Genomic DNA, 25,152 nt, shown 5'->3' on the forward strand with positions numbered 1-25,152 from the left:
GTACATATACATACAGCGAGGAATGAGGGAACATTGGAGAAGAATGACAGCCCTATGTGTTCACTACCATTTACTTCTATGGTTTCTCTGGTTTGTAGACGCATTGCTCCCTCAGTCTTGAATAAAATGAAAGAGTGATGCTATTCACATAAACTTCAATAGGAGACTGAGGGCACAATGGAAGACAGTGAGACTCTCCTGTCTCCAGTAAGGAGACATTCAAGTGAAGACTGACTTCACATAGGAAAGAGATCGTGGCAGCAAAGTGAAGACTGGAGTATAATATTACAGCATTCAGAGCTGAGGCAATGGTTTAAGTCACCCATGTGGTATCAACTCAACGTGTTTCAGCAATTTCTGAAGTACCGGAAATTCTTTTCATAATACTAGGCTTTGCCATTGGCCGAGGGGTATCAGCTTGTGAGTTAGCTAGCGAGTTAGTTGGCAGGGCTACACAGAAAATAACATTTCTGTGTAACTTTTAAGGAGGCCAAAAAACCCAATCCATAACATTTTGGTGCAAATCTGGATAACCATGCACATTTTGTAATGAAACACCAGATGTGGTGACAAAAAAAGCTAGCAATGCGGCAGTCCAATTGGTAATATGCATTGCCGCCACCTACAATGTAATAGTAAAGGAGTCAGTAATTTTGTGCCTTCTACAAAGTATAATTACTATAACCCAGCCCAGGGTGTACCCCGACTCTCACCCGAAGACAGCTGGGATAGGCTCCAGCATGCCCGCAACCCTAGTGAGGATAAGCGGTATAGAAAATGGATGGATGGATTAATGGATTTTTAATAATAATTTAGAATGACTGTTACCAAATAGGGTTTCCTGCTCTGTTGCTGCAAATGAGTGCCAAGATGGCGGTGTCTTGTTCCAGTCACTCACCCAAATCTTTGGATCCTTGACTCTCACTGGCAAGCTCGCCCATTCTCACCAGCGCGTCGAAGTAGCCTTTGGCAGCAAAGGTCACATCTATACGGAAACAAAAAAAGAAAGGAAGGAATAAAGCACAGCGTGCTTGGAGAGTTGAAAAGGTCTCTCTGCGAGACATAAACTCAGACATTTTAACTCCTTTGCAGGTACCGGATCACAGCTTCTCGTCAGGAAGAAAAACAGCTGATTAGGTCTGGATTGTCATCCCTGATTGCACAGAGATAATTATTTCCTGAACCACACAAATTGTTATCTTTCCTTATTAAACAGAATCACTAAATGCATTCATGAGGGAGGGCGGGACATTAATTGGAAGCCAGTTTCATACCTTCCATATACATGAATACATGTGGCTTATCTTTTTAAATGTAGTGGTTATGGATTATATTTAATTCACGGCACTAGGAGGTTGCCTACAGCCATTAATGCTGATGTTTTTTTGTGGTGTTAATTGGAGCATTGCATTTTATGTGATACTACATCATTTCTAATATTTTATTGAGGGAAGATAGTGAGAAATATTTAATAATATATAATAATATAAATATTTAATATTTAAATAATTTAAATAATACCATATTTACAATAAACAAAAGTAAACTTTGACTTACCAATAACATGCTCTTATGAGTTGTAACAGATTTATGTTCCAGAAACGTATCTCGCTTGCAGACTTCACAGATGTTCTAGCTCAGCGCTTCTATTCCAAGCTGATAATGTCTTGTTTCGACATGTGGTGTCACACCTTGCATGAAGCAGGACTTTGTGAGTGTTATGAATGTCTGCAGGTGGGAGGGGGATTTACTAGATAACTGCTGGTCAAAGCAGGTGAGGGCTTCCAAAAGCACCCTGACGATTTTAATCTAGGAAGGGAATATAAAACCAAGATCGCCTGTCTGCTTTCTTTACCACAGATATAAATAAACTTCAACTTCTAGTCACATGAGCTGTTTGGGCCAATCAGAACATCTCTGCTGTAAGCTTTGTGTAAACGAATCCAACACTGACTTGAGTGACATTTTGGACACTGCCTGCAGACACCTCCAAGGTGAGTGACATCTTGTGCATCACACACACACACATAAATATACATACACATTATGACTTGATATTGTGTGCAACTAAATGTTAGCAGAAGTGATAATAACCACGAGGGGGAGGAGGCTGTGAGCTAGATTAGCTGGTACAACAAAGGCAGCAAACTACGACCCAGGGGCCACATGCGGCCCACCAAGCGTTTGAATCTGGCCCGCCAGCTGCTTTCTAAGTATTTCAACTTTTAACATATAAACTGGCAAGTCGGATGTCTTACTTAGTAAAAAATACAACTAAACTGTAAAATTAAATTACATAGTTTGATGTGGTCTGATGTTAAAAGTGATCCTGAAAAAAGGGACATGAGAACATAGAGCTGATAGTATAACACTTTTACAGATAAAATTAGACAAATAATTCAAGGAAAATTATAAGTATAAAATAGTGTGTGTGTTAAATATATATTCTGGCCTCCCGGACAATTTTGTTAACTCAATGCGGCCCATGAGTCAAAATATTTGCCCACCCCTGTGCTACAGTGTTCCACTCGGGAGATACTTGAGGTGAATACACTCTCATCTATGCATCCACATTATGGGACAAACTGTTGGATTTCCCCATATAGTGGCTACGCTAAAGCTGCTCTGTAGTTTGTAGTACAGATGCAAATATGTATAATGATGGTAAAAGGCATTTACAAACATGTGGCGGTACAGCCTGTTAGTCATTTATTTACAGTGAAGAAAATAAGTATTTGAACACCCTGCTATTTTGCTATTTCTCCCACTTAGAAATCATGGAGGGGTCTGAAATTTTCATCGTAGGTGCATGTCCACTGTGAGAGAGATAAACTAAAAAGAAAAATCCAGAAATCACAATGCATGATTTTTTAACAATTTATTTGTGTGATACAGCTGCTAATAAGTATTTGAACACCTGAGAAAATGAATGTTAATATTTGGTACAGTAGCCTTTGTTTGCTATTACAGAGGTCAAACGTTTCCTGTAGTTTTTCACCAGGTTTGCACACACTGCAGGAGGGATCTTGGCCCACTCCTCCACACAGATCTTCTCTAGATCAGTCAGGTTTCTGGGCTGTCGCTGAGAAACACGGAGTTTGAGCTCCCTCCAAAGATTTTCGATTGGGTTCAGGTCTGGAGACTGGCTGGGCCATGCTAGAACCTTGATATGCTTCTTACGGAGCCACTCCTTGGTTTTCCTGGCTGTGTGCTTCGGGTCGTTGTCGTGTTGGAAGACCCAGCCACGACCCATCTTCAATGCTCTGACAGAGGGAAGGAGGTTGTTCCCCAAAATCTCACAATACACGGCCCCAGTCATCCTCTCTTTAATGCAGTGCACTCGTCCTGTCCCATGTGCAGAAAAACACCCCCAAAGCATGATGCTACCACCCCCATGCTTCACAGTAGGGATGGTGTTCTTCGGATTGTACTCTTCATTCTTCTTCCTCCAAACACGCTTATTGGAATTATGACCAAAAAGTTCTATTTTGGTCTCATCTGACCATAAAACTTTCTCCCATGACTCCTCTGTATCATCCAAATGGTCATATGAAAACTTAAGACAGGCCTTGACATGTGCTGGTTTAAGCAGGGGAACCTTTCGTGCCATGCATGATTTCACATCATGACGTCTTAGTGTATTACCTACAGTAACCTTGGAAACGGTGGTCCCAGCTCTTTTCAGGTCATTGACCAAGTCCTGTCGTGTAGTTCTGGGCTGATTCCTCACCTTTCTTAGAATCATTGAGACCCCACGAGGTGATATCTTGCATGGGGCTCCACTCCGATTGAGATTGACCGTCATGTTTAGCTTCTTCCATTTTCTAATGATAGCTCCAACAGTGGACCTTTTTTCACCAAGCTGCTTGGTAATTGCTCCGTAGCCCTTTCCAGCCTTGTGGAGGTGTACAATTTTGTCTCTGGTGTCTTTGGACAGCTCTTTGGTCTTCGCCATGTTACAAGTTAAAGTCTTACTGATTGTATGGGGTGGACAGGTGTCTTTATGCAGCTAACGACCTCAAACAGGTGCATCTGATTCAGGATGATACATGGAGTGCAGGTGGACTTCTAATGGGCAGACTAACAGGTCTTTCAGGGTCAGAATTCTAGATGATACACAGGTGTTCAAATACTTATTTGCAGCTGTATCACACAAATAAATTGTTAAAAAATCATGCATTGTGATTTCTGGATTTTTCTTTTTAGTTTATCTCTCTCACAGTGGACATGCACGTACGATGAAAATTTCAGACCCCTCCATGATTTCTAAGTGGGAGAAATAGCAAAATAGCAGGGTGTTCAAATACTTATTTTCTTCACTGTATATATGGGGGTGAGGGGGTACTTTGTACCTGGGAAGTTCATTTGCCTGCAAAGAGGGTGTCGCGTAGGCAGTAATTGGAGAAAGGCAGATGGTTCAGAAATTAGAAAACTCTTATTTAGTAATTATTTGTTGGGATACAATATTTTTTTCAAGCTGATACCAATACCAATAATTTTATGTTTTTCAACAGCAATACCGATTACTTTTAATAATCTGTATTTTTTTCAAATTTAGATTTAACTGAAGTTCGTGCACACCTGGAGGTAAACACAACTCAAAAGTTGGAATTGGCAAAATTTCTGTAGATTTCTCCTTCAAATATCATGCATTACCATGAGTAACAAAACCTACAAAAATAGCGTCAGGTCAGAAATACAAACGGTGGCTCCAAGGTGTTTAAATTTACTATGGGCGACAAAAGCTTGTATCTTCAACAATGGTAAAAGACTGGTAATTCAGAGCCATCATTAACATGATGAACTTGCTTAAATATAACCCTTGGTTCGGCCCTGGCAAACTTTAGCTACAAAGTTATGATGGGGCGTTTGCAGAGCGTCACAGAAAGGAGCACTTGATTTGCTCACGTTAACCCACCTGCAGCACAGTACGGGTAATCTCGCCTCATTGGAGCTGTTTTTTATGATGTTATCAGATTTAAGTGTATGATGTCGTAATTCCTGACAATTTTTGGTCCGATAATGATGGTGCATCCCAAATTATTTGGTGTGCATGAACTTGTGGATTAACATACATACAGTGCATCCGGAAAGTATTCACAGCGCTTCACTTTTTCTACATTTTGTCATGTTACAGCCTCATTCCAAACTGTGTTAAATTAATCTCTTACCTCAAAATTCTACACAAAATACTCCATTATGACAAAGTGAAAAAAGGTTTTTTTGACATGTTTTGAATTTATTAAAAATATAAAACAAAAAAAATCACATTTACATAAGTATTCACAGCCTTTGCTTAAGACTTTGTTGATCCACCTTTGGCAGCAATTACAGCCTCAAGTCTTTTTGAATATGATCCCACAAGTTTAGCACACCTATCTTTAGGCAGTTTTGCCCATTCTTCTTTGCAATAAGTCTCAAGCTCCATCAGGTTGGATGGGAGACGTCTGTGCACAGCCATTTTCAGATCTCTCCAGAGATGTTCGATCGGATTCAAGTCTGGACTCTGGCTGGGCCACTCCAGGACATTCACGGAGTGGTTATGAAGCCAATCTTTTGAGCTCTTGGCTGTGTGCTAATGTCTACTGTCTATATGGTCAAGGTACATGACCAGTCTACTGAGGTCAAGAGCCCTCTGGAGCAGGTTTTCATCCAGGATATCTCTATGTACTGCTGCATTCATTTTTCCTTCTATTCTGACTAGTTTGCCAGTTCCTGCTGCTGAAAAACATCTCCACAGCATGATGCTGCCACCACCATGCTTCACTGTAGGGATGGTATTGGCCTGGTGATGAGCAGTGCCTGGTTTCCTCCAAACATGGCGCCTGGCATTCACACCAAAGAGTTCAATCTTTGTCTCATCAGACCAGAGAATTTTGTTTCTCATGGTCTGAGAGTCATTCAGGTGCTTTTTGGCAAATTACAGACGGGCTGCCATGTTCCTTTTACTAAGGAGTGGCTTTCGTCTGGCCACTCTACCATACAGGCCTGATTGGTGGATTGCTGCAGAGATGGTTGTCCTTCTGGAAGGTTCTCCTCTCTCCACAGAGGAACGCTGAAGCTCTGACAGAGTGGCCATCGGGGCCTTGGTCACCTCCCTGACTAAGGCCCTTCTTCCCCGATCGCTCAGTTTAGAAGGCCGGCCAGCTCTAGGAAGAGTCCTGGTGGTTCCAAACATCTTCCATTTACGAATAATGGAGGCCACTGTGCTCATTGGGACCTTCAAAGCAGCAGAAAATTTTCTGTATCCTTCCCCAGATTTGTGCCTCAAGACAATCCTGTCTCGCAGGTCTACAGACAGTTCTTTTGACTTCATGCTTGGTGTTTGTGCTCTGACATGCACAGTCAACTGTGGGACCTTATATAGACAGTTATTATATTTCCAAATCATGTCCAATCAACTGAATTTACTGCAGGTGGACTCCAATTAAGCTGTAGAAAGATCTCAAGGATGATCAGTGGAAAAAAGATGCACCTGAGCTCAATTTTGAGCTTCATGGCAAAGGCTGTGAATAGATATGTAAATGTGATTTCTTAGTTTTCTATTTTTAATAAATTCAAAAAAAGTAAAAAAAAAAACCAACTTTTTCACATTGTCATAATGGATCATTTTGTGTAGAATTTTGAGGTAAAAGATTAAATTAATACAATTTGGAATGAGGCTGTAACATGACAAAATGTGGGAAAAGTGAAGCGCTGTGAATACTTTCCGGATGCACTGTATGTATGCAAAGTGTGACAACATCAATGGTGTAAATATGGTGGATCTTTGTGACTCCTTTATTGGCATAAGTTTGGTTCTCTCACCGAGACAGATGGAGAAGATTATTGGGATTTTGAGTTAGAGAAGGGGGTGGAAGGGGAGGTCCATACCTGGCCAATCACCCTTCAATCTTCAGAGGAAAACGATAGCCTGTAGATTCCAAATCAATACAACAATTACTAGCATCTGATTTGCCTTCTATATTTGCAACTTGTAATGTATTTCTGAACAACTTCAATTGTCAGGCCATAATGGCACAAGTGGCCCCCTCTCATTCTACCCCTGCAAATCACAGCCTCTTAGTCCCCCTTAGGGTCGAGCAAATCTTGCAAAGTGGGTATTTAATGGCTCAGGGAGTCTGTGCCAGTCTGTCTCCATCCTCCCACTGTGTCTTGGATTAGTTAGCACATGTGTCAAGGAGGGGAAATGAAACGTACGATGAGTTGGGGCTGAGGGGATTCTGCCTTGTGTTAAAGGTTTTATAATATTCGGGGGTGGTGAGTTTTGATAAATCACCGTCGTCAAATTACCAACAGACTATCGCAACCACGCTTCCTCCTTTTATTAATTTGGCTGCCCACAGTGAACCATCATCACTTCAGATTAGAGGCCCTTTGTGTTGCTCTTCATACACCTCCACTGCTGTATAAATAAGCTGTACACTCCATGACAAGGCGGGAGGATAAACATTGTCCTTTTATAGGCAGACAAAAAGAAAAAAAATAGGTAGACCAAGGGAGATGGATTGGCAGCGTTCCTTAAGCTGAAGAAGTAAAGAGAGGAAATATGATAAAAGGACTTACTGGCAAGGGCCTTCTCGTAGTTCTTCCCCATGGCAACAAAGTTCCGCAAGCAGGGGTTGAACTGCTCCATGATGGTCTGAAAGAGATGGAATAGCAGTCGGGGTAAGGGCTCATGAAGAATCAACATCAGATAGTAGCAATCTTTGGAGGGACCTCTGGGGTAAATACTCGGGGTGTTTTTGTTAATGTTGGCTACAGTAAGGGAATATAATGCATAACATAAAACTTCTTAGCTTTTATGTGAACAGCATTGTTTTTTTCATATAAAAAATGATCAGGCAAATTCTCAGCATTAATGGTTCCACCTTGTACCTCTGTACTGTATTAAAAAAATTAATTACAAATACATGTACCGTTATGGCCTTACGAATCAGGGCCGAGGAAAGGTTCAGGCGCCCACGCCTTTTCACCTCTCAGTGGGATTAAGCAGCTAGTAGAAGGCTAGGATTAATGATGTTGGTGGCTGCGTTGGTGAAGGACGAAAGTCACTTGTGAATCCAAGTGTGAAATTTGCATTGATGCACGAGACGACCCTGCAGCATTAAGATGATGGACACCCTGGCTCATTAGGAGCGTTTTTAGCTTTACATCACCGCTATGGTGTCGTATCACAACAGCGCTGTTAAAATGCAACGTCTGCAGCACGTCTTGACATCCAGTGCCTTTCTTTCTCCTGTGTCCCTTCAGGGCTTCCTCCAATTAGTTGGTCTCCTGCACCCAGCCAGCAGGAACAGCTGCCAGGACAGCAACATATCTACAACACTGCAGCAAGTCGTCATCAATACTGCAGGAAATACATCACTGTGGGACAACTCATCCTGACAGTCATACAGTATGCTGCTGGTCTACAATCAGACCATTCATTCAGTGTATATAGTCAAGGAGAGTCATATACAATAAGTAAATAAGCTACAGTCATGGCCGTATGGATGTGTTTGTGTAAGCCCACTCTTCTACTCCTGAATGCAAAAACTTGCCAAAACATGCACCCCTAATGTGTTGCCTGTGCTATTATTTTTCTGACAGATACACCACATTTTGGCGGTGTTATTAAACCCCAAAAGTTGGACTTCTCACACACCTCATGTACACACAACACCTGAAATAACTTTAGGGAAGACTAAACCAGAACAAAAAACTGAATGCAGACTACAACAAATTCATACATGTTGGCAAGTCTGAACTAATATTCAAAGTCACTGCCTCTCACGCAGGGCGGCACGGCGGTATAGTGGTTAGCACGCAGACCTCACAGCTAGGAGACCAGGGTTCAATTCCACCCTCGGACATCTCTGTGTGGAGTTTGCATGTTCTCCCCGTGCATGCGTGGGTTTTCTCCGGGTACTCCGGTTTCCTCCCACATTTTCCAAAAACATGCTGGGTTAATTGAGGACTCCAAATTGTCCATAGGTATGAATGTGAGTGTGAATGGTTGTTTGTCTATATGTGCCCTGTGATTGGCTGGCGACCAGTCCAGGGTGTACCCCGCCTCTCGCCCAAAGACAGTTGGGATAGGCTCCAGCACCCCCACGACCCTCGTGAGGGATGTCCCGAGCTTTTCTTACAAACGTCCAAAATACCTTTATGGGAGGACTAATCATTTGACACGGCTATAGATCAATTTGAGGTGTCATTTAGAATATGACAAACTCTAAACAAACTCTCTTCCACGCAATCGTAATTTATTTACGGCCCCTAGAATAAACAACCAGCGGTGACGAGCGGTTACCAGCTTCTGAGCCCCCACCCCCGCTCCATGACACAGCAGTCTGGCCAAAGTGAGGGGAACTATGGCTGTAGTTACTGAGCCCAATATCCAAAGTGAAAGTAACTTCACCATGGTATACCACTGATGGCAACATGGTGGTGGTGATTTTCGTCTTCTTGCAGGTGGAGGGAGTCGAGTGGCAATTGAGGTTCAGTACCGCACCTACCATGTGTGGCTCAGAGAGCTGATTTTATCCCATCTTCAAAATACAGCAGATCCACAGTCGAACCCGATCCTAAAGATCGGGTCAGGGCATCTCTAGTTTAACTCCAACAATACCGAATTGGGAATACATCTTAATGGGACTGACAAGCATAGATTGGGTGGTAAACATGGTCGCCATCAAGCAAAACCTGTTAGCAACTAACTGTTATGTTTATACAACTTTGAGGACATATGTATTACATGTATGCTAGCATGTCTTCCAAAGTATTATGAACACAAATCAGCAAATCAAAGAAACAGTCCAAAGTGCACCACATCATGCTGGCCAGGCCAGTCGCTCGATTTTTCCCACTGTGCTCAATAACATCCAATCAGAATTGCATTGAATATCATACAGTGTACTTGAGCACAACATTCCCTCTGACCACTGCAGGGATATATTAGTGCAGTGATGCAGTGTCTGATGAAGAATTTTTAATGAACGACTAAGAAAGAGCCAGAAGTATATGCAAAATGTGAAAGTATGTGATACTGAACAGCAGGAAACATGGTATCAACTGTGCTGAATTTGAACAAGCAGACGAAAAACAACAGTTCAATTACAGTGTGTGTGTGTGTGTATGTTGCCCTACAATACCTGTATGCAAATGATTATTCCAGATAAGTTAATTAGGCAAGGCTCTTCTGTGTCAGACGAAAGAACCAGACTTCACCCAAAAAGTTGCCTCAATATTGTTGCCTCTTTCTGTCTCAAGTTTTAAAAAAATGTTTAAAAAAAATGTGTAAAAAAATGTAAGGGTGATCAAAAGGCTGAAGTCACCAAATGCTGTTTGAAGCTGAAAAAAGGGAAAGTAAAATAACTGAACTGCTATTGCGTCACAAACTAACTGCAACACAATTCTAGCATGAAATAAACAACATATAGGTATGTCTAGTACTGTCTACTATTTATTTAAGACTTCAGATAAGCAACTGCACTAACTCTGGGTGACTCTTCTGTCTCTTTATTCAGAAAGTCCAGATTTGAACTGACAGCAAAATCTGTGAACAATTCATTAATTACCAAAGTAGTTTTGATTAATTGTGTAAATGATTGACCATCGATTAATCAATTGATGCAGCTCTAGTAGTGAATTTCTGAAGCCGCATGTTTTGAAGTCTTATGCAGCAATTATGTTTTGACCTGAAAAACCTGAAGTAAGAATCTGTTATTTGACCAACAGAAACAACTTCTGAATGATTCAAGATAATCGAAGAAACACTCATTGATGACCTTTGACCTCAGTTACCATCACTATCTTACACCAGAGTACAGACCTGCCAACCTTTAAGACATTTTATGTGACCCCAATATGGCCACTAGTTGTATATAAACCCGCCGACCAATCACAGCCTTGTGCATACTTGGTACAAGCGTATTCGATATCAAAATGTGTGCCGACTGCAAAAAATGTATACATGTTGACCTCAAAATCAACCAGATTCTTGTCTTTGACTATAAGCAATAATCAAGAAAACTTTAACCTCCGCTGCTTCAGACATCTTGTATGGAATGTTGTTTAAAAAGTCAAGATTCTTATATTGCATAACGTTGGTTATAGTCATCAATCTGTTCCAGAGGGTCCCACTACAAACGTACTATAATCAAATACATTTTTCTCAGAAAAGATTATGTAAATCTAATGAATCCGTCCCAGAAAGCCAAAAACAATTTGTTTTACACGCAGAAAACCTTTTAAAATCCATATAAATGAAGAATGAAAAGGGATAAATAAACATTTAACATCTCTTTTACCTTGATTGAAGACACAATTGTTGACAAAGATGCTGCCTGGGGGTTATTTTGCAGCTGTGATTAAAACAAAAGCAGAGACTTGTGGCATTAAACAAAGAACAGAGTCAACTGCTGATGACATCATAGACTGGCGACAGACCTCATCTCTGGTTCCTATGTCGATGTATTAGCAAGCTAATAGCCTGCTAACAAGGACATTTTGTGTCACAAAAAAAAAACACAGTTGGACTCACACTTTGCATTAATAACACAACAAGACTGAAAGACTAAGAGAACGCAATGCTGCGTTTAAATCTGGTGATGTGATGGCACTCAGATCAGCAAGGGCAAATCTGAACCGTGCCATCAGAGTGGCAAAGCGTGCCCACAGTCAGAAGATCCAAAGCTTCTTCCAGGACCCCGGCAACACCAGACAACTGTGGCAGGGCATCCAGACTGTCACTGACTACAAAGCCAGACCTGCACCCTGCCAGATTGACATCAGCTTCCTCAATGAGCTAAATAACTTTTTCGGAAAGTTTGAGGCTCTGAACAATAACCCTGCGAGGAAGGCTACTCCCCACCCCGATGAACAGGCAGTCAAGTTTGATACTGCTGCTGTGTGGAGTCTCCTGAGGAAGGTCAACGTGCGGAAAGCTGCAGGCCCAGACGCCATTCCAGGACGGGTGATCAAGGAATGTGCAGACCAGCTGGCCCACGTGCTCACAGACATCTTCAACACCTCACTGGCCCAAGCTGTAGTCCCCCCGTGTTTCAAGACCGCCACAATAATTCCAGTGCCCAAGAAACCATCTATTACATGTCTGAACGACTTTCGGCCCGTTGCACTCACATCAACCATTATGAAATGTTTCGAGAGGGTGGTTAAGGACCATATCACCTCCATACTCCCCCCATCACTCGACCCCTTCCAATTCGCGTACCAGCCAAACCGCTCCACTGAAGACGCCATCTCCACTGCTCTCCACCTGAGCCTGGAGCACCTGGAGAAGAAAAACACCCATGTACGGATGCTGTTCCTAGACTTGTGTTCCTAGACAGCTCAGCATTCAACATGATCATCCCCCAGGACCTGGTACGCAAGTTGGAGCCACTGGGCCTCAAGACCTCCCTGTGCAACTGGCTGCTTGACTTCCTCACAGATAGAACCCAGTATGTCAGAGTGGGCAACAACACATCCAGTGTCATCTCCCTGAACACCGGCTCACCCCAGGGATGTGTTCTGAGTCCCCTGTTGTTTACCCTGATGACCCATGACTGTCGCCCCAGATACAGGAGCAACCATATCCTGAAGTACGCGGACGACACAACAGTTGTGGGCCTCATTCAGGACAACAACGAACTGGCTTACAGGGAGGAAGTGCGACACCTTGTGGATTGGTGCAAGGCGAACAACCTGATCCTGAATGTTGACAAAACAAAGGAGATCATCGTCGACTTCAGGAGATCCAGACCCAGCCACACTCCACTCAGCATCAACGGCACAGCCGTAGAAGTTGTGAACACAACCAAGTACTTGGGGGTGCATATCACGGACAACCTCGGCTGGTCACTCCACACCTCCGCTCTGGCGAAGAAGGCACAGCAGCGACTGCACTTCCTGCGGCGGATGAGAAGAGCCTCCCTCTCCCCTCCTATCCTTACCACCTTCTACAGAGGGACCATCGAGAGCCTGCTGACCAACTGCATCTCCGTCTGGTCTGGGAGCTGCAAGGCCTCGGACTGGACGTTACTGCAGAGAGTGGTGAGGACAGCGGAGAAGATCATCGAGACCCAGCTCCCCCCCATTAAGGACATAGCAAACAGCCGGTGTGTATCTGGAGCCCATCGGATCTGCTCTGACCCCACACACCCCCAGCATGGACTGTTCTCTCGCCTGGCATCGGGGAGAAGGCTCTGCAGCATCCGCTGTAGGACGACCAGGTTCAGAGACAGCTACTTCCCCCTGGCCATCAGACTGCTCAATGCCAAATAAGCTTACATTATTATTATTTATTTAAATTATTTAAATTATTTGGGCAATTTACTGTTCACGCTGCACTTTACATTATGTTGTTCATATTTGGTGTCTATTCTATCTATTTATTCTCCACATTATTATTATTATTATTTATTATTACTTATCTTCTTTTGTGTCTGTTATTATATGGGAGCCAGGCAACGACATTTCGTTGGCAATTTCACGACTGTGTTTTTGTGCAATGACAATAAAGGGAGTCTATGTCTATCTCTATCTATGTCTAAAACATTCCATATTGTACGCTAAACAAAAAATGAGGCAACATTTTTGTGTAAATTTGACATTAACTGAAGAGAGTCGCTGTTGACTGACTTCAATGCATATGGAGTGTGTCATACAACTTCTATATCAAAATATCTACTTTGGCTCTCGTTTTATGGTGCGTCTCAGAGACAATCGCAATTGTGGTATTGCTTTCACTATTGAAATACAAACTCTCTGCTGCTAGTCTTGTACAGCTCACTTGCTTACCAACATGGTGGACTTTCTGCTCTCGCACACTGTTCTCCATTGCATGGACTATTGGCTTTAAACAAATCTCTCAGTGCCACATGACTCTCCCATCACTCCTGGCTCAGACTCCTCACATACGGTGAACATCTCAGCAAGTACAAGCACTGACCGTAGTTGCGCAAAATTCTTGAAATTGCCATGAATGCACCAGGACTGATACCATGTAACTGGGGCATACGCTAGCCGAGGTTCCACTGTAAAGCTAAAATTTAAAAAAATGCTTAAGAATGGTCTGAATAAACCATCGGCCACCTTCATGTCAGACGTCATTTATAACGTAAACTGAGCTTTTTTTTAGGTATAACTAATACAAAGAGTATATAGTACAATTTGAAGGTAGTTGACAATTGTGATGAGAAACAGCCACAAACTTCCATTGACTGTCATCTTCTCATCGTCCTCTTCCTGTCCTAATTGGAGTGGAGAGTCAACTGTAACAAGGCTCATTATAAAACTTGTTTATGTGCAGTCACCCATTATAGATTAGCTTGAGCAGCCTGGTGTTTAAACAGGCCTCTTACTGAAGGAGACCTACAAACATATGAAAGAGCAGAATAATGACAAGACGTTCCCCTCCCTCAGGTTGTCACTAAAAGGGAATACTCCAAAACGACTCGTTCGGCTCGTTCTAATGTATGCTGATTGATGAAGACAGAGCACACACACCTCGGAATGTGTGTAGTCGTGCACACGCCCCCACCAGTACAAACCTTTCTAATAAGTGGTGGCGTTTTAAACCAGTGGGAGGATTACATAAGACTGCATCATTACAGCACTACTCTCCCACTGAGGAGGCCAAAAGGTGGCCGACACTCACCTGAATGCCTTGCTCATACACACACACACATGCTGACCCACTGCCACTGAAAACATCACACACCTCTGAGCTAGAGATATGGCGATTATATCAAATTACGGTGCATTTAATATAAGAGATAAAGCGGTGGGGGGGGGGGTTCTTTCGTCATTGCGGCTAAATTTGTCATCCCAGTTCTCTTGGACTACATTGTTACCCTAATTGTGGCTGCTAATTGGAAAACGGGGCCATGACAGAGTTGTGCGACTCCAGCAAAGACAGAGACAAAATGAAGAGGAAGAAAGTGGCAAAAATGATTCGCCATTTGTATTTATTCTTTTTTTTAAAAAGTACTTTCCATTCAAGCACAAAATATTACAGAATGTGCCTGGCATTCACATCTTCACATTAAGCTGATTTTACATTGTACATTCTGTTCTTTTATGATTGAGTCATTATTGATTTAGCCTGGGGCTGCATGATTCACTAAAAAAGGTAAATCCACATTCTCTTTCTTACAAGCCAGATCACTATTCTCTGACCGATGTTTTGAAATGCGTTTCATCAATACGCAGGGCAGAGTATATAACACCGAATATTTGCATGATTCAACATTGCATGTGACTCCACATATTCATTTTCTACTGCTTATCCTCACGAGGGGGCTGGAGCCTATCCCAGCTGTTTTTGGACAAGAGGCGGGGTACACCCTGGACTGGTCGCCAGCCAATCACAGGGCACATATAGACAAACAACCATTCACACTCTCATTCATACCTATGGACAAGTTGGAGTCACAAATTAATCTAACATGTTTTTGGAATGTGGGAGGAAACCGGAGTACTCGGAGAAAACCCACGCATGCACGGGGAGAACATGCAAACTCCACACAGAGATGTCCAAGGGTGGAATCAAACTCTGGTCTCCTAGCTGTGTGGCCTGCGCGCGAGCCATTCATCCGCCCACATATTTTTGTTTAAAAAGACATTTTTGTATTTAATTTTTCCCCTCAGGAACAGGCTACATATATAGATACATATCTAGATACATAGATACATATACATATATAAACATGACTGTAGGGCCGTGTTTTAAATATCATTGTTTTTACTTTGGGACTGCATCTTTTTTTAAATTGTGCCCATCATTCACGATTCTTTTGTGAAACATTAACGCATTTCTTTCTCTTTTCTATGCATTCTAGCGTGACAAAAGTAACAAGTTAATGAGTTAGCTAACAATGGACATCATGAGAGGTACCTATTTTGATGCTAAAGCACTCACAAAAACACAACAACAGTGTTCCATTTACATAACGGACTTTTATAGTAACCAAGTTACAGTGATATTATTATTGTAGCAGCTAACACGAAAAAATATCTGGTGGACTAACATGATGTGTTGCTAGCCAAACGTTTCAGCATCACTCACAGATGCAAGAGTGGATACCTAGCTCTCAATTTTGCTACAAAGACTCATGATACTCATTTGCTGTCAGCATTTTTTACCTGGAGCACATGTCTTGTGCTGGAGAGGCAATGAGAGCGGACATTGAAGTATTGTGGATGTAGACAAAGCCTCAGGCTCGTATGTGAAATCAATGTGCCAAGGAAATACCTTTCGGTCATTTTTTTAAATCATCAAAATATGGCAAATCAGTATTACATTTCATCATAAGTGTGTGTGTGGGGTGGGGGGTGGGTACAGACCAGAATCCCAAGCCAAAGGTGAAAACATAGCCTGCATACAATAAAAAGAAAAATACTGATTCATTTTCTTAATGGTTTCCTGGAACTGTAATGATGTTGATCCAAAGATGGGATAGTAATCAGTGGACCCACTCCAAGTCTTGCTGACATACAAGGTAATGACATGCAAAGTGGGGTTATAAACGCAAAATGACTGTGGAACTGTTGGGAATCACGCCCAATCAGTTGACAGGAAGCCCTCATCTGCTCGTTCTCACCATGCTTTCCCCCACTTTCTCATAAAAATACCATGGATCACATGCACATAACAAGGAGCAGATATTTGAGTCACCTTGGTTGCATAAGAGTGGAAAAATAATATTGTAATGGCCAAAATAAGTCCAGATCAATCAGTTTGGGGTCACTTCTGACTTGCAGTAGTAGAAATGCAAATCTGTGACATCTGTTTGTGAACAGAAGGTCAAAGAAAAAGCAAAACAAAAAAGGTAGTAGTCTTTTTGATGCTGTGTGAACTTAGGAACAGTGGTGTCATTGGCAGTTTTGTGCAAAAATTTTGTCAAATTTTGAATTCATAAAACCACAGAGGAGAAGTTAAACTGCATTAGAAACAGCCGCCAGTGAAATTTCATGCAACGGTTCTCACACTTTTTAGACAAAGGGACAAATCAACCATTTTGCTTACCACGATGGTTACTCTCAACTTTTGGCACTTGCTGGCAAAATTTTATCTGAATTCCATTTTGGCAAATCTCAATCTAATATACTATATCTGGATTAAACTTTGCTACACTCTCTTGTATCAGTGACAATGTGATGATGCATCTAACGTCGTGGCTTGTGATATGCATTGCTATATTGACTAACAGCTTGCTAATGCAGCAAGCTAGGTAGGTCACCGGCCAAAGAAACACTTCGGATTGTGTTTGCATTAGTATGCAACACAAGTAAATAAATATACATCACTTTAGCCTGCAGGCAGCTGTGACTGTTATTGCAAACACTGTATATTGTTGCACAATGTGGGGGAATAAAGACGTAAGTGATGACTTTGCACAGATAATAAAGTAAAGCGAAAAAAAAATAAAACCCTGCCCCCTTTGCATGATGATTGAATGTTGTTATATCTTATGGTTATTATTATTTAATTTGGGGGAAAAATATGTCTATTGTCTATAAAGTTGATCATGCCAGTATGCCATACAAAGCTCCAGTTCAGGCATGCAAGGTGAATTCAGTCATTTGACTAGCAGATTTCACATTTACAATTTGCATCATGAAAAGAATAAGAAGTACAGTGGAGCACATTTTGGTGACAGACCAGTGATTCAGATGAGCAGGTTCCTGAGGAGGATGACAATGTGCTGTATCATTCAGAAGACAGACACATCTGATGAGTCGGACAAAGAGATCGCTGGTGCAGAAGCCGCTCCTGCTGAAAGATTCAAGGCCAAAAATGGCAAGATATTTTGAAGCTCAGTACCTCCTGTACATGGCAGCTGCTGCAAATGTCATCAAAATGACCTCTACGATAGAAAGGTTTGCTGTGACATCAAGACATGTTTAGGGTTGTTTATGCCACTGTCGCTGAAAAGAATGATCATCATTATGACTGATATTGAAGGAAAAAAAAATCTACGGCGACGTGTGGAAAGATATTGATGAGGAATTCCTGGATGCTTTTATTGGTGTTCTTCTTTATGGAGTGAATAGATCCTGCAATTAGGCCACTGTCTATGGGATGCATCGACAGGCAGAGGTATTTTTCAATTTCAAATGATAAAGAATCCTCACACCAGAGCATGACCTGACAAGCTTGCTCCCATCAGGGATGTTTGGCAGAGATGGGTGCAGACCGTGGACCTTTCCGAGGAATATAGCCCTTCCATCAATACATACCCAGTAAGCCAGGAAAACATGGAATACAAATTTGGGCAGCCTGTGATGCAAAGACCAGCTATGCCTGGAACCTTCAGATTGACACAGGCAAAGATGCGAGTGGTTTCCCTGAGAAAAACCAAGGAAAGCCGTGATATGACCACTGGACTGCAGGGTCACAATATGTATTACTTGTGACAATGTTTTTAACGACCATGACCTTCAAGAACTTCAAGAAGCTTTGGATTTGTGTTCATTTTGGGACTATTAATCTCTTTCTATTTGTTTGATTTGCTTGTATCTCTATGTTACAGAATTACTGCTTATTCCTTGGTGACTTCTTCCACCGTAGACGCGGTAGCCTCATTGCAAGCCCCCAGGCTATGATGGAATGTTAAAATATTAGTTAAAACATTGCCTGTAAGGATAATTACCAGTTTTCTGACATACTATTTGGATTTTCAATATTTCCCATTGGGGGAAAAAAATTCCAAATCTAAAATGGTCTAATATTTTTTGCCATGACTCTAGGTCAGGTGGGCAACTGTTCTGACTCGCGGGCCACATTGCTTTAACAACATTTATGGAGGGCCAGACTATATATTTTACACTTAACAGTCCACCTGGAAGTATTGTATCTGTAAAAGTGCGTGTGTTGTGTCCCTTTTTTCAGGAGACAGCAGACCACATCAAATAACGAAATTGATAAAACAGCTACTTAAACCATCAAAAGGTTGGCTCAAGCCACGATACCAGGTTGTATGTTAAGTTTAAATTAAATATTTAAAAATTAAATAATTAAAACCGGCGGGCCGTATTCAAACACTTGGCAGGCCGGATGTGTTTGCCCATCCCTGCTCTAGGTGGTCCCAAAATGTACTCTGTTTCATCTTTTATGTTGTGATGTTGACGTCTGCCTGGTTGAGTTGGCATTAACCAATCACACTGCCAAAAAGTAACAACACAATGAATAACTTGTCTCTGTCTAATGGCAGTGTTGTTTACACTGGAACTTGTCTGCTTCTCTGTTCTAATTAAACATGTCCAAACAATGCATTCCAAGACAATGTCATTTATTATGCCCAAAGCACTTAAAGACATCCACTTCTTCCGCTGTGGTGAATGTATATATTTTGTCAAGATGTACAAATCAATAGTCATGACTAATTGTTAGCCATTACACATCAAATGATTTGCAATTTGCGACATTTATGTGCTTTGCTGGCACGTGCAGCCTGTGTGAACTACAGCAACCAGCCCTCATTTACGCCCTCAGGCAGGCAGCAGCCACTCTGCACAACCATCCACAAGCTCTGGTTTCCACAGCAACCAAGAAGACCCAGACTTATTTGTCAGCTTTTGGTTCTTCGAACACACAATTTAACAAAAACCTTGCTCACTTTGGACGGGGGTATTAAAGAAAAGCTCTAAATGATGGGTTGAGATTACCTGCAGAAGAGCAGAAGACAGGAGGAGAAAACAACAAAAGCAGTGCAAAAGGCTGATATTGAATTTTTGAAAGCAATTGACTCATTCACATTTTTCCATGGTAGCTTTAGAAGTTCCGTTTCGATGAATTATTGATGCATCAGGACATGCTATGGATAGAAAGATGAACATCATGTCAAACTGGGTATAAATATCAAAAATGTAAAGCCGTTTTATGACCAATAAGAACATCACCTGCATGTATTTTACAATAAATGCAGGATAAGCCCTCTCCTTACTTACCCCTTAAAACCGAGGGCCAAAGGGAAGAAGCCACTAAGATATGGGACACCGCTTGTTTATCATGACATCATCACCCTTCACCGCTTGCTGGCTTTGATGTAGGCAGACGATGAGATATACTACATTTGTTCATAATACATGTTTCCTTACATAAAGGTAAATGTTCTGTAGTCTGCCTCACAACACCTTTTTAAAATAAAAAGGTCCACAAATTGTAACTTTTATTGCAAAACAACAAACAACTCTAATACATAACAACTTACAGGCAGCAATGTGACAAAATTTATGAAAACTGAATGTATGGAATGTGCATATGGAATAGAAATAACAATATCACAAACTTCAACAAATGTATACACCTTGTCAAGCATTATTTTGTCTTGATCAGACCCTGACCACACTAGGTAGACGGCATCATGTAGTTGCAAACTAGTCACGACTGAATTGGCAACACATCTACAAAAGTAATCCGGGTTTCTAATTGGCACTGGATGCTGTACGCACCCTCCCTGTTGTGGTTTCTTCCAAGGGGTGCACCGATTCCAATTTTCTGGCCAATGACTGATCACCCATCTTTAAAAAGACTGAGAAGCTGATGCAGATTTTGGCCTTCTTTCGTTGTTACTCCCTTCACCCCGAGGACAATTGCCCCCTGAGCCTGTGCCGTCGTCCCTAGCACGCAGCAGGCCAGCCCCCTCCCCCGAAACCTGCTGGCAATAGTGGACTTCCGACACCGTTCCATGCGGTCAAAGTGAAGTTGCAAGCTGCCATGGGAGCGATGAACGAGAGACAACGAACACACTTTTACTAAGACTGGGCAAGGTACATCACCATATGTGAATGGATTGTCCGAGCGTTGAGCTCATTGCTGAACAGCCACCTGACGAGACGAACTCCGACAATGATGAGAGGGTACCCGGCATGTTTGATGGCGAAATTGCCCAACTGTTCAATTCAGTTACAGCAGATGAGGACTTGATGGATTAGTAGGAATGATTAAAAAATATGTCTATTTTGCAACCACACCCCTCTGTGCGGTGTATGCATGGCCCAAATTTTCTGTCCAACAGACGGTCCCACGCAGAAAAACATGGCGGACGAGCAGTTAAAAAATACAGACATCATAAAGATCACCAATATGAACATTGTCAATACTTCTTGGAGAAAAATTGCCGGTGTCGGTTCATGTTTAATGGGTGAGTTCGCCATCTCCTTGTCCTTGTTTTCCTTCAAAATAATTCAATACACAATAACTTCTCAGTGTTCCTTTAAGCTCACGCTTGTCGCTATGTTGTAAACAACCCTTTCTACTTCTACTATGGTGTATTGATGTACACATGCCACAGATGCCCAACACTGCCCCCATCATCTGGGAAAATATGGGCAACGGCATGGACATGTCGGACCAGTTGTCTCATTTCCACACGGCATGTACATGCATCAAGCATAACCCAATCTTTAATAAATAATGAGGCTGCAAAGTTATTGAAGAAAATATAAGTCACTCCCAAAACTTTTTGCCACGACTGTATGTACGAATGCATATGAAGAGTGAGGATGTTTCCTTTGATGCCAAGTTGCAGATCAAGCCTGGCCTGCAGTTGCAGTGCAGCCAGCGGCGGCATCTGTGCAGTGAAATATAGTAACGCCAGCCACAGGAATGTCCACTGCCACAGCACTCTTGTGAGAGGATCTGCCCTGCATAATTACAGCCTCCGCCACAGTAATTAGGGACTACTTCAACAAGGATGCTGAATTTTCTCCATCTACCCCCCCCATTCTTGTCGCCTCCTTCTCTCATCCGCCCCCACACAGTCAGTCATATGAAGCGAGAAGAGAGAAAAGCAAGGTAATATGCTAAACAAAAAGAGCCTTGCTGACTTCCAATCAAGCTTATAAAAAGAAGCTGTATACAGTGTACAGAAGAGCCCCGTCTGTCCTTGAACAAGCAGGAATGAGTAAAAAGAAGATGAAGAATGTCTCTAAAGCATCCGCCCCCGGACTTGCAGAGGAGGCGGGTGTGTGTGGAGCAATAGTCCTCGCTCTGTCAAAGAAGGCACTGGGAACAAATGTGCTCTTCCACAAAGCGTTAGAGAGCTCCTGTGGTGCATAATGCAATCTTTTTGCAGCGGCGGCAGGCACAAACTTGCCCCAACACTTGATCCTACTTTGGCAGGCTCATTGTTCTTGGAGTCATTTTCAACACCATCAAATGTTCCCAAAAGGCGCCTGATGATGTTCTGCTAAGAAACAGGTCAATCAAGTGATCCATGGCTGGGCCGAGCCTCTCAAACACAACAGAGATGAGGGGTGGGGGCAGCAAAAGCGAACTCGCAAGGCTAGTTTACACTAAACCAATTACAGCGTCTCCAAGCGCTCGCTTTAAGTGTGTATCGAGCTGACACAAAAACCTCTATTCGGCGTTCGAGCCGCTCACTCTTGCCAACTGCAAGCCTTTTGGCACGGCGGACCGATATGACACAAACACGTAAGAATAATGGCGCGTTGTTGCTAAGAGACCACCTGTTCATCTCCCACATGAAGCTCCTCTCATCATCGCAACGTTGTCGCTAGTGAACACTTGGAAGTGACAGAGAAACCCATGATGGAGCCATCTTGCTTTCTTTTTTAGGGATGAGCCTCATAAAATCAACGTATATTGTACGTTTAGTATTGCTTGCTGATCTTAAAGCATTAGGCTACCTGTTATAGTGTAGTTAATAGTGATTCTCAAATAGTAGGGAAAGAAAATAACCGAGAAGCACTGAGTTAATACTACTCAAAGAAATGTAAGTCAAACTTGTTCCTGTCAGTACACCCTGAAAAACATTACCGTATACTTTGTGAGTACCACCATTTTTGCTATCTCTACATCCCATCATGGTTTAGCTTCTATTTCAGAGTCTTTGGTTTTTATACATTTGGATTAAAATGTGGTCCTTTTATTACAATGTAACAGGATAACATTGCTCGAATTGTGTTTTTGCACTTCCTTATGTCTCATGATGGAATTGAAACTGAGCAATATAAAAAGTTCAGAGAGAGAAAAGCCCTCCAATGCTGGCCGCACTTTTGGTCTCAACAGCTCAACTGTCAGGACCATTGTTAAGTATAACGATTGTACCTTTGAGGCTATGAAAGGATCTGCTCCTGAAAGCAGCAGCCATAACCTAGCAGCCATGCTATTACTTTGGCAGTAAGACCAGAATCAGCACCGTACCCCAGTGGGACTTATGTTGATTTATTACATGCTGCTATTTCCAATCCCGTCACTGTGTGTAGGCAACTGGGATAAAAGGTGTATAGGCTGCTTACTTATATAGTCGTCAGTGCTCATGAAACATTTTCTCTAATTTTCTCAAATTCCTTTTTGAGCACATTTGGTCCCACATGGATGTGACTATTAACTGATCCAACACTGTGTGGACAGGGCCCAAAAGATTGAAAAGCCCTGAAAAGTATTAAAAGTAAGGATGTTCCCATCAATCGGCCACCAATCAGTATCGAACATTTCCGTGGAAAAGTGACCGGCATAAGCAGATCAATGCCTTGCAACGCCGACCTACGGCTCATACTACTGCAGTCTGCAGCGTGTACACATCCTATCGCCTTGGATAGTGTCCGCCTTCCCCCTTTCCTTCACAATGTGCAGGGCTGCAGCAGCAAACCCAAACAAAAATAACGTACAGGGGCACGTTAAACCGCTCTCATTTAATATGGCATTTGGAGAACAAACACTTGATGGAGGATGGAGTCATTTTTAGAGGCTCATGGGTCAGCATCAGTCAAACATCAGTCAGGTAGTCAACACTGGCCCACAATGGCCCGTATGTGTGTGACACTCTACCCGAAAAATAACTTAATTCATCGGACTAGATAAGCTGCCTTTCCCAGCAGCGGTTTCAGCTCCGTGCTGGCTAGAATTCCAGGGCCAGAGCTCCATCAGACAACGTAGTCATTGAAAGTCTCTAAAAGAAGAAGTTTCTTGAAAAATATAATTAAAACATGCTTTTGTCTAAATTAAGGTGATTAAGTTAGGTGTTAACTTTAGGATTCCTTTTTCAGAATATACAGCCAATAGCCGGATCATTTGTGTGGGAAGCAATTTCCCCAGTGGACCGTGGACGATGCTCCCTCCTGAATAATATGTATACATGTGGACCAAATTGTTGGTACCCCTCAGTTAAAGAAAGAAAATCCCACAATTCTCACTGAAATCACTTGAAACTTACGAAAGTAACAATCAAAAATGTATTGAGAATTAATCAAAATCAGCCATCACTTTTGAATTGTTGATTAACATAATTATTTAAAAAAACAAATTAATGAAACAGGCCTGGACAAAAATGATGGTACCCACAACTTAATATTTTGTTGCACAACCTTTTGAGGAGATCACTGTAATTAAACGATTTCTGTAAGTGTCAATGAGCCTCTGCACCTGTCAACAGGTATTTTGGCCCACTCCTCGGGAGCAAACTGCTCCAGTTGTCTCGGGTTTGATGGGTGTCTTCCTCAGATGGCATGTTTCAGCTCCTTCCACAGATGTTCAATGCGATTCAGATCTGGGCTCATTGAGGGCCACTTCAGAATAGTCCGACGCTTTTCTCTTAGCCATTCTTGGGTGCTTTTGGCTGTGTTTTGGATTGTTGTCCTGTTGAAAGACCCATGACCTGCGACTGAGACCAGGCTTTCTGACACTAGGCAGCACATTTCTCTCCAGTATGCCTTGATAGTCTTGAGATTTTATTGTACCCTGCACAACTTCAAGACACCCTGTGCCAGATTGCAGCAAAGCAGCCCCAAAACATAACTGAGCCTCCTCCATGTTTCCCAGTAGGGATAGTCTTTTCTTTGTATGCTTGATTTTTCAGTCTATGAACATACAGTTGATGTGCCTTACCAAAAAGCTCCAGTTTTGACTCATCTGTCCGTAGAACATTCTCCCAGAAGCTTTGTGGCTTGTCAACATGCATTTTCGCAAATTTCAATCTCGCTTTTTTATGATTAGCTTTCAACAGCAGGGCTCGACAATAACGATGTACCGATGGCCCGGGGCAAGTTAAAACAAAATTCGGGCAAGTAAATCTAATCAGTGATATTCCCATCGGGCAAGTGCACTTTGGCATGCCATTACTGCCAAGAGTTTTTTTTTTTAAGCGGTTCTTGTTGGGTGTTGGTAAAACACGGACTGCGTAATTCCGGTGGTAATTT

The 25,152-nt window shown here is 42.2% G+C and overlaps 1 protein-coding gene across 4 annotated transcripts in view; it reads right to left on the reverse strand.

Moving 5' to 3' along the window:
* Positions 1-25,152, reverse strand: part of baiap2a (BAR/IMD domain containing adaptor protein 2a) — a 60,995-nt gene that overhangs the window by 28,537 nt on the left and 7,306 nt on the right. For all 4 annotated transcript variants that reach the window (XR_013629926.1, XM_058049795.2, XM_058049793.2 and 1 more), the window contains exons 2-3: positions 7,567-7,642; positions 899-985 (exon numbers count right to left, since the gene is read on the reverse strand). Coding sequence is in view for 3 of the 4 variants with exons in the window: in XM_058049795.2 (XP_057905778.1) it covers positions 899-985; positions 7,567-7,642 (163 nt within the window). In the remaining variant the exon portion in view is untranslated. The remainder of the gene's footprint in view (positions 1-898; positions 986-7,566; positions 7,643-25,152) is intronic.

Source organism: Doryrhamphus excisus, linkage group LG16 (genome assembly GCF_037039965.1).
Source record: "Doryrhamphus excisus strain RoL-2023G ecotype Guam linkage group LG16, RoL_Dexc_Guam_v1.1, whole genome shotgun sequence".
NCBI lineage: Eukaryota > Metazoa > Chordata > Actinopteri > Syngnathiformes > Syngnathidae > Doryrhamphus > Doryrhamphus excisus.